This window comes from Octopus sinensis, linkage group LG9, assembly GCF_006345805.1.
Source record: "Octopus sinensis linkage group LG9, ASM634580v1, whole genome shotgun sequence".
Classification (NCBI taxonomy): domain Eukaryota; kingdom Metazoa; phylum Mollusca; class Cephalopoda; order Octopoda; family Octopodidae; genus Octopus; species Octopus sinensis.
The window spans coordinates 78495543-78511326 of record NC_043005.1 but is presented as its reverse complement, the minus strand read 5'-3'; the positions used below and the strand labels follow the sequence as shown (position 1 = coordinate 78511326).

The window sequence follows — 15784 nt, the reverse complement described above, 5'->3', positions numbered from 1 at the left end:
TCTACTTCGGGGGTGGGGGGGAGGGGGGCATTAAAAATGTTTTTCCGGGACGTCCTACGTCCCAGATATAAAGGTAAAAATAAAATATTTTCACTTTGCAAGTTCGAGTCGAGTACTCCCTTGCATGCTCCGTTGACTCGAACCTTGCTTCTATTGTGGCGAATTTGTAAGCCTCTAGTTAGATATCTTACATGGTCGCACCAAGACACTTTTCGAAGGTGCTTTCCTCCATGTTTTATTATTACCCACTAGGGGCTACATAGATGGGACAATACAATCGGGAATGAATAATGAATTATGAAGTTTGTACAATGTGGTGTAATGCCCACTCGATCCCCGAAATCGAGCGGTTACATTTCGTCATTTGTTTTTTATTCGTCAATAATATTTTCCAAATAAAACATTTTATACATTTTCAACATACATTCAAAAGTTTTACAAAGTTCAACATTTCTTTTTTTTTTTCCGAATTTAAAGTTCTTTTTATCATTTCCAAATAAAGTTTTCACAATACCTTTTCTTTTATATATACTCCATTATGTCTACCAAATTTGGGTAAACTTCCAACGTTCGAGGCACCTTGTAAGTCGGCATTTCATATGTTTTAACACGTTCTTGCCAGCTGCCTCGATGAACGCCTCGGCGTCGTTCTCGTGGACGAGTGCACCTGTTTCTTTCCATTCGGTGCCCATCCTGACCCACGTATATCCGTTTGTTACGCTTATTAAATCTTCCATCTCCTCACAATGCTTGTGATGGATCAACGTTCCATAGTATTTGAATTTTCTATTCGTACCTACGTTTTCTCTAGTTTTTCTCTTAGGACTTACTTCCTCTTTTTTCTCCTCCCTCGGTTTCTCTCTTCTCTCTTTTTGCTTTCTCTCTTTCTTTTTCTTCTCTTGTTTTTTGGCTCTTTGTCTGCCGTCTCTCTACCCTGTGCCTTAAGTTCCTTTCCTGTTGTTTTTTTCCTTTTTGCATACCATCTTTTCCTTTCTCTTGGTTCTGTTCCTTCTCTTGTTCTTTTCCTGCTTTTCTCTTTCCTTTAATGTACTTTCCTTTTCTTTCTCTTGCTTCTGCCTTGGCTCCTTCTCCACTACTTCTGCACCCTGTGAATTTTGCTCCTTTTCTACTATCTTCTCCCTTTGTTTTCATTTTCCTTCAGTGCGCTGTTACTTCCCTTCTCTTGTTGTTTCTCCTTATTCCTTCTTGTTTTCCGTTTTCCTTTTGTTCGTGTTTCGCTGTTTTTCACCTTCTCTTCACGTTTCGTGTCTCATTTTTGTCTCTGTTGCGCTCCGCTGTGAATTCATACAGCGGACATTCTTTTTTTTTGCCCCTCTTTGAGCCCCCCTTGAGGGCAATATCGGCGCCTGTCTTCACCTATTACACACTAATTGTCTTCTCGTTTTCTATTTCTATTTGGAAGGGAAATCTTTCGATGTCTTCCATTGTGGCCATTAGCCACAACTCTACTCCGAATCCCTTCCAATTTACAACGTTCGTCTCCTTAATTGACCCTATTTCTACTTCCTCTTTTGCTGCCCCAATAATGGCTGTTACCAGCATCTCTGTTTTAATATTTGGGGGCACCTTACTGGGACTCTTACCCGTACCCCCCGTCTTCCTTTATACGTCGGCCACATGGTGAAAATTTCCGCTTTCAGGACAGTGGAAGCCAATGAGGCCGCCGCCACTCCTTTTGTTGCGCATCTCACCTCCACCGTACCATATTTCTTTCCTCTGTCTACCAAAGTCGCTTTTTTCATGATGTCCCCCAGACATTTCTCTATTTCTTCAATCGTCACTCTCACCAGTTTTCTCGTGTTTCTATCTTGCGTTCTATACGTTATCGTCTTGTTATTTTTTTCTTCTATTGTTTCCACAGGCGGGACCAGCTTCACGCTGTCACCCTCCCTTTTGACGAACTTCTCGTATTCCTTCAATTGTTCTTTTCTAAAGAACACTTCTTTTATTCTAAGTGACTCGTCACTTTTTGTTGTGGCGACCCCCGCGTAAGTCTCCATGACTTGAGGGTCGACACACCTTCTATAAAAGGTTCAAACACGCAGCGGCAAACGCCTCGCGCGATTCAATTTTTGACAATTTTTTAACAGTTTTTTTCCAAAGTTTCACATGCAAAAAATAACTCACAACACACGTGGGTAAATTTCCTCGATGTGTTCAAATCTTCTTTTTTCTCTACATTGTATACTTTATAGACAATAGTCTTTTCTTTAATTTAATTTTCTATTATCCACCTGGACTATTCCATTTCTGCAGGCTAATTTTATTTTTAATTTATTCCCATTCATGTGAAACCACTTATTCAAGTTCAAATCACTGATGCAATTTTATACCAATTGCTTGCTATTTTTACTTTTGTTATGTTACGATTATATTATACTTTAGTTTGATTTTAATTATTGCTTACTACATATAATTCAATTGTTATTATTTTTATTGTTAAAGTGAAAGTATCTGACATAAAATGGAGAAACGTTTTTGTTTCACTTTTAACACGTAATACTGAAATAGTGGAGAAGATATGATATTGCTATGGGCTCACCCTAGGCAAGAAGTTGAACATTTTTTTTTTTGCCCATGAAACTACATGGACCCTAAGTAAGGGATGTGTAAAATTTGAATGAAATTGGTTGTGTAGTTCTCAAGTTTTAGGGAATCGTAGTGGAGAAGATATGATATTGCTATGGGCTCACCCTAGGCAAGAAGTTGAACTTTTTTTTTTGCCCATGAAACTACATGGACCCTAAGTAAGGCATGTGTAAAATTTGAATGAAATTGGTTGTGTAGCTCTCAAGCTTTAGGGAAACACACAGACAGACACACACACATTCTCAGTTTTATATATATAAAGATATATATAATATCTACAGTTGGCCCAAGGATACAGTAGAAGACACTTGCTCAAGGTGTCACACAGTGGGACTGAACCCAAAACAATGTGGCTGGGAAGCAAGCATCTGACCACTTGGTCACAACTGCACCTATGGCTTAGTTTTATTTCCAGAACCGTAAGAAAAATGAGAAGAAAAATACTGCAGTTGACAGCATATAAGATGCACTTTTAACCGAAAAAAGAAACTAAAAAAAAAAAAAAATTACCCCCCCACCACTAAAAAAATAATAAAATTCCCACTTGGGTCCTATATGCAAGAAGTCAGACCCCCTATAAGGTTTAACACACTAAAAACTGCTTTTTTACCTAAATATACACAGCTGAAATGCATCATCATAATTATCGACCCCTGGTCATACTGTAATGGACTTGCAAAGCCAGCTTTCCAGTTGCCATGATGTATGAGTGACAAAGAACACAAGACTCCCCCTGAAAGGGATGCTAGTCCATTGCAGCTAAGTGGACCAAAGCAATGTTTGATGAAGTGTTTTGCTCAAGAATCCAAAGCACTGCCTCATTTTGGAAATGAACCCCTCATCTTGCGATTGAGAGTGTAACACTCTCAGCACTAGGTCACACTATATGTACACACACACACACGGTGTTAGGAAGGGCATCCAGCAGTAGAAACCATGCCCAAATCAGACTGGAGTCTGGTGCAGCCTTCCAGCTTGCCAGCCCTGGTCAAACCGTCCGACCCATGCCAGCATGGAAAACGGACATTAAATGATGATGACACACAAACACATATACATAAACTAACGCACACGCATGCATACATACATACATGCACACACATATACACACTCATCTCTCAGAGTATAGAATGCACAATAAGCCAAGCATCTGACAAAACACGTTACGGTACTTAGTTACATCCCTTCCACATACTGATTGCAGATCAATCACAGATTGATTTTTGACTTCCACTTCCATGGTTGATAAAAGAAGCACTGGACAATGGATAGTGTTTGAGCAAAGCCAAATTCATTAACCAGTTCGTTACCATTTTCATAAACATGGACTTTGTTTCCATTAGCTTTTAAAATACTGAAGAATTTAGTAAAATAACATGATTGTAATTAAACTGATTATTAGAACATACTCTCGGAGTGGTTGGCGTTAGGAAGGGCATCCAGCTGTAGAAACACTGCCAGATCTGACTGGCCTGGTGCAGCCTTCGGGCTCCCCAGACCCCAGTTGAACCGTCCAACCCATGCTAGCATGGAAAGCGGACGTTAAATGATGATGATGATGATGATGAAATTAGCATGAAATTTTAAGGAACAGTATGTAAAGTTCATTTGTTTATATTGTTTTAAATTAATTATGCACTAATTTAATTAGATTAGAGATTTCAATGATGTCATTGTTTAGTGCAGGGTTGGTGCAAGAGAACGGATCTGAACAGTTTCAACAGAAAACTGGTTAAACATTTTGACTGGATAAAGTCTTTTAAATGCTAAAGAGTTATGTGAGGTGCCCTCACCTCACATTTTCTCCCAAATTTCTTTATTTTTGTAATATTTTTTGCCAAAAATCCCTGCTTTCGGATACGGAGGTTCTGGAAAATTGCCAAAACTCGGCATTGTGAAATCCCCTCCCCCCTTTCCCCCCAAACGTCTTCAATTTTGACTTTTTTCCCCAACACTAACCCTAAAACCCTAACCTTAAAACCAGAACCGTAAGTACAGAAATGTTTTGAAATTTTTGTCTGAATCATGAAGTCCGTATTTTTCCGCATATTTAGAAAAAAAAAGAATTCTTAAAAAAATATTTTACAATGATTTTTGGAAAGTTTTCTCAGAATCATTATCTCCATATTTTTTCGCATATTTTGAAAAAAAAAAGGCAAAAAAGTTTTTAAAATGAAGGAAATGCGGGTGGGGTGGTAAGTCTTGCCAGGGTTATAACAGGAAGTTGGCATGGCTGAACCGGAGTCAGACTGAGGAGGGTTCATATCAAAAGGGTTAAAACCCTTCAAAGCTATGCCCCAGAATGGCCACAGTTTGGTAACTGAAATTATTTAAAGAAAATACTAAATGAAAAGAAACAGTTTTAAAAAAAAAACGAAAATTAAAAACCCTCACCTTTCTTTGATGGCAATTTATCTTCATCTTTTACAGGTTTTTCATATTCTGTCTGGAATCTGGTGTTTGTGTTGTATATTTTGTCCCACAATACTTTTATTTCATAATCGTAATGCTTCCATTCAGGGACAATCCTGATGGCTGCTTGTAATTTCGGCTCTTTTGTTAACGGGTTATTACACTGGAATGGAAAAGACAATAAAACATAGTAGAATAAAATATAATGAAACACAACAGAAGGGACATCTTCAGGTTCATCATCATCATCATCATCATCATCATCTAATGGTCATTTTCCATGTTGGCATGGGTCAGTTGGTTTGCCAGGAGCTGGTAAGGTCAGGGACAGCACCCTTGCCTTGACATGTGATGGTCACTATCATACAAGCAATGCTGACCATTTCCAGTCTTCTGTGGGAAAAATGTTTGGCCATGAGAAAATATTACTTTGCTCGGAAACAAGTGGGGTGCTGGCAACTCGAAGAGCATCTGGTCATAGAAAAATCTGTCTCGACAAATTCTGTCTGACCAATGCAAGCATGGAAAAGTAGGTGCACGATGATGATGATGATGAGGATTTCATCTGATGCTCCAACAATTCTCTTGACCTGCTGCCCTGCACTGGACGAAAAGCAAAGTTAACCATGGCAAAAAATGGGTGAGGGTTGGCTACAGGAACAGAATCAGGGCATAAGAAATCTACCTCCTCAAATGTAAACATGGTATAGTGGTTGTTAAATAATGACAATGGTGATGATGTGGTAACAATTCTGTCAACTCACTGCCTCGCATTAGATGAAAGGCAATGTTAAACCTTGGAAGGATTTGAACTCAGAGTATGAAGAACCACAGCCAATATTGCAAGGTCTTTTGTCCAAAGCTCTAACAATTCTGCCAGTCTCTGACCACATACAACAAAATAAAACAAGAATCCACACAGGAACCAATAAAACCTCGATAATATATCATTAACAAATATTTCCAATCTTCCATAAAAACATGTCAGGTCATGGGGCAGTATCATTTTGCTTGGGAACAAGTGAGAGTTGGAGACAGGAAAGGCATCCAGCAACAGAAAACCTGCCTCAATAAATTCTATCTGATCCCCACAGGAATAGGAAAATGTAAATGATGACAACAGCAATGATGATGATGTAACGATGATGATGATGCTGACAATGTAGACTGGACACAATGGTAGCGTATAACGAATTATGAGTATAATGTAAGTATTGATGGTGTGTAATGATTGTGAATAATGATTGACTGTATAGACAGTGCATAACAAATGTGTATAATGTATGCTCATAACAATTGCATGCACCGATTCCGTGAAAGGAATCACTGCAATAAATGTGTGCGATTCTCAACAGAATAAAGAAGGGCTATTAGAAGAAGTGGTTCCATTGTCAATGATCCCAAATACCTGTTAGTCTTCCATATCCTAAGACCCTCTCCCCTCAACCATCTCCTGCTTAGGGAGGATATACAGCTACTGGATAGTAAGGGACAATGTAGGTGTGAGAAACAGCTGTCGACTCTTACAGTATGTGTACACTAAGGAGAGTTGGAAAATTTGTATTCAATACTAAGGCTATTAAGAATATTCCGCACACATACACACACACCCATGTATACATAATCGTACATATTATTTCAATGATGCACACACATACACGCATGTATATAAAGTATATAGTTGGGTCAACATATTGAATGCAAGCAACAATAATATAAATATAAATTAGGTGTATATATATATATATATATATATATATATAGATGTATTTACATATATACATACACATGTAAATATGTCTACATATATATATATATATATATATATACATACACATATATGACAACATATATGTATACACACACACACACAGATATAGATGTGTATATATATATGTATACAAATATATACATGCATAAATAATAAATGTATACAAATATATACATGCATATATATAAATGTATACAAATAGATACAATATATATATATATATATATATATATATATATATGTGTGTGTATATTTATTACATGGAAAAATGTGAGCAAGAGAAATAATATTCTTAAGATTATAAACCTGGAAAAGTTCAGGACCACTTATTACATCTGGTAAAGTACAAAGCAAGAACATTTTTTTACTTAAAATATTGGCTTTTATTAAAACTAAACATTTTATTACAAGTTATTACTTCTGTTTGTTATAACTTGTGACTTCTATTAAAAAATTTTAAATAACTCAAAATAATTTTCGTACTTTAAAAAAATTCCTTTTACATAGAAATTTGAAAATAGCTTACAAAAATAATATTAGTACATAGTACAATAAATAGAATACTACAAAAATTAGTTATATATTAAAGTAAAATCTATCTATAACAACAAATTCACAGTAAAATTTGCCTGAGTTATAGCCAAGTCTTCACATTTTTAGTCTTGACCCAATGCCTAATTTTTACAAAATGAACTTGCCTACCATATATACTATTCTACTTTGCATAAAACTTTAGCTATATTGGTACTTCTGGCTCACATTTTTTAAGCATTCTAGTGTGTCAATATTTTAACAAAATAACGGTACCATTGTAATTATAATGTTTCTTAGTAAATTAAAATCATATAATTTTTAATATTCAAATTTTATGCTTAGCTGCAATATTTTAAACAAAACTATTTTTGTTGTGCACTTTACCAGATATAATAACTTGTCCTGTACTTTTCCATTAAGAATATTAGTTCTCTTGCACACATTTTTCCATGTAATCCATGTTTTTCCCAGGCTATGATATTACGCTAATTAATAATGTGTCAAATGTGTCAATTCATGGCGTTGTTGATAATCTTTTTCTTACCCCAATGATGCTGGCAACATATATTAAAAGTCCCCTTATAGAACTATATTCATAAAAAAATATAGAACTATATTTATAATCACCCTCAAATCTGAGAAACAAAAGAATTAAAACTTTAAAACTTCATTGCAGTAGATTAATACTATGAAATTCCTCAAATCAAGCTCTATTATTTAATCTTAATTAAACTCTTTACTCTTTTACTCTTTTACATGCTGGAGCACCGCCTTTAGTCGAGCAAATCGACCCCGGGACTTATTCTTTGTAAGCCCAGTACTTATTCTATCGGTCTCTTTTGCCGAACCGCTAAGTGACAGGGACGTAAACACACCAGCATCGGTTGTCAAGCAATGCTAGGGGTACAAACACAGACACACAAACATACACACACGCATATATATATACATATATACGACAGGCTTCTTTCAGTTTCCGTCTACCAAATCCACTCACAAGGCATTGGTCGGCCCGGGGCTATAGCAGAAGACACTTGCCCAAGATGCCACGCAGTGGGACTGAACCCGGAACCATGTGGTTGGTTAGCAAGCTACTTACCACACAGCCACTCCTGCGCCTATATATATATAATTTGTTTTTAAAATAGAAGTTACTTATACTTGAATTCAAATTTTTGCCATATATTTTTTTCATATTTTACCTCACAATATTTTTCATACAAGTTTTGTTGCATGGGACCAAAACAATGAAATTCTTCATGATTTCTTCTATCATTGAAGCAAAGATAAATATATTTCACTTTTAAAATAGAAAAGTTATATAGATCTTGATTGAAGGCGTTACTCTCCTAACATTGCTATAAATTTTAATGTAAACATTTTTCTACTGGACCACATCTCAATTTTTTTAATGCTAGAATGTAGCTAGGGACCAGTTTTCTTCGAAAATGTTAACAGTTTTCAATTTGGTTAAGAACTGAATTAGCGACAAAGTTTGAAAGATGTTGCATGTGAGTAAATTGCAGTCTTAAGAATATTATTCAACTACTATTGTAGCTGAATGATATGCATACAATATATATATATATATATATATATATATATATATATACATACATACATACACATACATGTACACATACACAGCTATATACACACCACACACACACACACATATATATATACATATACATACACAAATATATAGCTATATATACATACACAAATATATAGCTATATATATATATACACAAATATATAGCTATATATACATACACACAAATATATAGCTATATATACATACACAAATATATAGCTATATATATATATACACAAATATATAGCTATATATACATACACAAATATATAGCTGTATAAATATATACACAAATATATAGCTATATATATATATATACACAAATATATAGCTATATATATACACATATATATAGCTATATATATACACATATATATAGCTATATATATATATATATATACACAATATATAGCTATATATATATACACATATATATAGCTATATATATATACACATATACACAAATATATAGCTATATATATATACACATATATATAGCTATATATATATACACATATATAGCTATATATATATACACACACATATATATATAGCTATATATATACACATATATATAGCTATATATACACATATATAGCTATATATATACACACATATATAGTTATATATATACACACACATACAGTTATATATATACACACACATATATATAGCTATACACACACACACATATATATATACACATACACATATATATAGCTATACACACACACACATATATATACACATACACAATATATAGCTATATATATATATATATATATACACACACACACATACATATATATATAGCAATATATATATATATATTATATATATATATATATTTATATTTATATATATATACAGCTATATATATATATATATATATATATATCAATAAGCAACAATAATCACCCCATTTTGAATTATATGGATAATATCATACTAAATTCTGGTGCCCTTAACTTAAGTACCATATTCAATTGAATTTAAATTTTACTGTACATATATAAATAGCTATATACAGATATACATATAGCTATATATACAGATATATATATATATATATATATAGTCATGGCCAGTTGCAATAAACAATATACTCCTTGGTTTCAGGTTCAGTCCCTCTCTGTAGCACCTTGAACAAGTGTCTTCTACTATAACCCCAGGCTGACCAGAGCCTTGCGAGTGCCTGTAGTAGATGGAAACTGAAAGAAGCCCATTGTGTATGTGTACATATTCTTTTCTTTTATTATTTTTACTTGTTTCAGTCATTTTGACTGTGGCCATACTGGAGCACCAACTTCAGTCAAACAGATCGACCCTAGGACCCTAGTTATTCTTTTTTTTAATTTTTATAAACTGTGTATATTTATTTTTTTATAAATGCAAAACAACACCCTGGAGGAATTGATGTAAGCTCAGGTGAACTGCACTATGGCAAGGGATTACTGTGTGTGTATATATATATTATCATCATCGTTTAACGTCCGCTTTTCATGCTGGCACAGGTTGGACGGTCAGACATGGAGCTTGCTAGCAGGGAGCTGTCCAAACTCCAGCTGTCTGTCAAGGTATGGGTTTTAATAGCTGGATGCTCATTCAAACGCTAAACACTTAACAGTGTGCTGAGTGCCTTTTACATGCCACAGGCATGGGTGCACTCAAGCAGCACTGGCTCAGGTGCGTTTACACAACACTCGTATGGGTGCATTTATGCAGCACCAAAATAGTTGTGTTTACACAGCAGCAGCAGAGGTGGCCCAGTGGTTAGGGTAGTGGACTCACAGTCAGAGGATCACAGTTTCGATTCCCAGACCGGGCGTTGTGTGGGTTTATTGAGCGAAAACACCTAAAGCTCCACGAGGCTCCGGCAGGAGGTGGGGGTGGGGGGTGTTGTGGCGACCCCTGTTGTACTCTTTCACTCCAACTTTTTCTCACTCTTTCTTCCTGTTTCTTGTCCCCGACTTCCTACGCAACCACTGAGCCTGGAGGTGCATTCATCCATCCGTTGATGCTCTCGGTGTCAAGGGTTGACTTTTCTCTTCTGCGGGTCTTACAAATAGCAAAGGACCACGTTTCGGACTTCTCCCACTCGCGATCTTGCGAGCTCTGGGATGAAGACTGCTTCGCTCAACAAACAAAAAAAAAAAAACAAACAGCAGCAGTAAGGGTGTGTTTATACAGCACCGGCACAGTTGCATTTACACACACACACACACACACACACACGTCTTTGTACTTGTGTCTGTAACCAAAGTACTTGACTGACAGGGTTGATATATTTACATTTCCATAACTTAGTGATTTGGTTAAAAATGCTGATAGAATAAATATAAAACCTAAAAATTAAAAAAAAACAGTACTAGAATCAATTATTTCGACTTAACCCTTCAAGATGGTGCCCCTGCATGGCCATAGTCCAATGACTGAAACAAGTAAATAAAAATCTAAAAGATACATAACTGAAGTCCTTGTGAAAAAAAAACCCCACAAAAGCGACATCATTTAATACTATAATTGCATATTTCGACCAACTCCCCAATAAATATGAAAGCCTGAACTAGTTGCTGTATGTGGGGGCAAAAAAAAAAAAAATAATAATGTTTACTTTTAGAAATAAATAAATATGATTTCTAGTTCTGCTTTCAATGATGCTTCAACTCAACTTGACGAATTTGTGGCCTTCTTTTTGCCAATAATGTAAGAAGTCAATATCAGATTTTCTGTTAAAATACCTTGTATTCTGGGTAACAAAGAAATGCAAGGTCTGAGTAGAAAAAAAAAAGTCCAATTTTGTCCAATTTTTATTTAAAATAGAAGAGAAAAAAAATTGTACCAAAAAAATATGCTTTATTTATTATTTATCTCTATATTTATTTCCCTTTTTTTTTTGTTTGTGTTTTTTGGTGCATCGGTGTTAGGTTTTGGATTACATATTTCAAAGACAGTTAATTCAGAATTTACTTTTTCCTGTTAAAAGATACACATATGTTTATTTATCCGGTATGTTAAAGAGCAAAAAATGAAAAAAAGGAAAGAGAGAAAACAGAAAAACCAAAGCTTTGTTGAACAAACACCCATGTCCAGCAGGGTTTTATATACTATAACAAAACACCAACTTAATGTCAAGCACCGCACCACGACAAATAATAATAATGATAATAATAATAGTAATAATAATAATGATAATAATATTACTAATAATACTTTTACACATACACAAAAAGAAGTTGCTGAGAAGTTTCAGAGGAACATGTAATTGCTTAAGCAATGATTTTAACTTGCTCATTGTAAGTTTCTTTCTTTTATATTGTATTTTATTTCATTTTGAAATTTTATTTCTTTTTTTTTTCTTCTAGTAATTTTTAATACTCTACAGACTTTCCAAAGACACCATGGCTTATTGCAAACTAACTCGAACTATATCTCTTGTCAAAAGATCTGCATAACCAACGGGTAGAAAATACAAGATTTTTACTTTTTTTTTTTACAAGTTCAGTGTAGTTATAAATACAAATCTATAAATCTATACACATGCATACACACACACACACACACACACATATATATATATATATATATATTATATATACATATTTTAACTTTTTTCTGTTTCAAATTATCCTTTTTTTTTTTCCTTCCTTTCCACCAATGCTCTTCTATCTTATTTTCTAATTTTCTTTCCGCACAAGGAATAATGGTAGCATTTTTGTAAAGGAATTGAAACCAAGTTAACAAGAAAAGTAGAGTAACAGTTCCCGAAACACAGAACCTCTCTATGACAGCTTTCTGTTATTCCATCGCCCAACTATTTTCCTCTACGATATACACACACATATCTCTATCTATCCATATGAATACACCTATTTGTCTGTCTATATATAAGTTTGTATAAATCTGAATATACCTATTTGTCTGTCTATCTATGTCTCTCTCTCTCTCTCTCTCTCTCTAATATATTATATCTCTATATATATATATATATGATATATACGATATATATATATAGATGATATATATGTATATATATGTGTGTGTGTATATATATATATATATTACACACACATATATATCATATACATATACATATTACATACATATACATTATATATTACATACATATATATACACAAACACATACTTAAATCACTCTTTATAAATGTGTGTGTATATATGTATATCTATATATCTATCTATCTATCTATCTATATATATATATATATATATATATATATATATACATACATATAACACACACCTATATCAATCACTATATGTGTGTGTGTGTGTGTGTGTGTGTGTGTGTGTGAGTGTATTCTGTAGAGAACTATGAGGAGATTCTGTTTGTTAAGTGAAAACATGAAAACAGAGATGTCCACTTCTGTAATGTTAATGTCTTCATTTGCTTGTTTCCTTCTTTCATTCTTAGACACAGAATTTTTTTTCTTCTTACCTTCTTCAAAGATGATAAAAGATAGATGCACAACAATAAGAAATGCACAGCTTATATATATATATATATATATATATATATATATATTATATATACAATGTTTATAACGTATGCTTGTATGCGATTGTGCAGACATACACGCATATATATATATATACTTGTACATAATGCGTAAATATACACACACTGCATATATATATAAATATATAGTAAATGCAATATGTCATATATATATATATACGTTATATGAAAAGTATGTATTATATATAATAGATATTATATTTATAATATCTATTATATTTTATGTATAATAGACACACACACACACACACACACATATATATATATATATACACACACACACAAAACACACACACATATTTAATGAGACACAAACTCATGTACATACGAATTCATACACATATTCATAAATATGTACAAACATACACACAGAAATACACACATATACATAGATACATATTAATATACATGCATAAATACGCATGACTTTTTTTTTTTTTTTTGATTTCCAAAGCTGAAACTAAGTTTTCTATAATGGATTTTGAAAAATGTTTCTCTGCACAGGAAATTATATCCACCGTCATTTTTATTCCTAGTAAGTGCAAGCTATAACAAGAGATCAATAAGCATTCACTGGTGATCGTGTTCAAAATCAGGAAGCTTTTGCCATTTCTCCTAGCCTCCCCAGGCTTGCCAAACTTCTTCCCTTTCACAAAAACTAAAGCTCTTATATTTTACCTCTCATCTCCTGTCCCTGCGATTCCTTCCTTCCACCTAACTTTCCCGTTTTCCTGATCCCATTCCTATCCCCAGCCCATCCCATCTTAATTCCACACCCTTCGTCATCCCTACACCCATCTCCTGCCTTGCATCATAAAGCCACTTCTACCCAATCTATTTAGCTGCAATCAAACATTCTTTATCATATCTACATTACACACACACACACACACACACACACAGGCATATATTTAAATGGAGATAGTGTAAACGTATTATATAATAAGTACATATAATATATACATATATATACAAATATGATTTTATTTATAATAAATGCACATATACAATATACCAATACATGTATTACATAGGTATAATACACACATGAATAGATATACACATATGTACAAATGTATTCATACATCTAGATTTATCTATCTATTTATCTATCAATCTATCTATCTAGCATTCTACATACACATGCTTAAATATATATATATATATATATATATATATATATATATATATCAATATACATATATACATACATAAATATATACTTATATTTATATAACTGAAAGATGTAAGAGAGCAAAAAGACTATATATATACACACACACACACACAAACATAAACAACTGTACCTCACAATATACACACATATACACAACTCTCTCTCACTATACATACACACACACACAGACACACATATACACACAACACTTTCTCATTCACTATCTGCATGTATGTATGTATGTATGCATACACACAAAGACATCTATTATATATGTAGAGGCAGCTGTACAGGTATGTATATCAAAATAATAAAACAAAACACGTGCATACAAATGTGTGTACATTATATATATATATATATATATATATATATATACACACACACATACACACTTATAATGTAAAATAAATATTAGGTTAGCATTTTTTTCTTCAATGAAATTACAAACACATCATTGTTATTCACTTCCAGCAAATTATTACAGAAATTGAAAATACCTCCTGCTGCCACCATCCCATATTCCTGTTCTTCATATTTACCCTTTAATATATATATATATATATATATGCAATATACACACTGGCATGATGAATGACAGTCCAACACATATACACATGTATATATATATTTATACAACTATATACACACAAACATATGCATATATATACCTATATATTTATATACACACATACATACAAACACATGCACATACACATATACACACATTTGCATACACATATATCAATATATATACACACATGCATACAAACATATCTATACATATATACACACATGCATACACATATATCTATACCTATATACACACATGAATACACATATACATATATATATATACACATACACACACATATATATATATCTACATATATATACATACACATATATATATATCTACACATATATATATATATATACACACACATATTTGTACATATACACACATTTATCCATACATACAAACACGTACATATATATATCTATACATATAGACACATATATCTATATCCACACAACACATATATATATATATATACACACACATATCTATGCACACACACACATATCTATACACATGCACATACATATATCTATACAAAAACACATCTATACAACACACAC

General features: G+C 33.1%; 1 protein-coding gene across 1 annotated transcript in view; it reads right to left on the bottom strand.

Moving 5' to 3' along the window:
- Positions 1-15784, bottom strand: part of LOC115215729 (UDP-glucose:glycoprotein glucosyltransferase 1-like) — a 204643-nt gene that overhangs the window by 8655 nt on the left and 180204 nt on the right. The window contains 1 exon segment of the mRNA XM_029785021.2: positions 5005-5185. Within this exon segment, the coding sequence (XP_029640881.2) occupies positions 5005-5185 (181 nt within the window).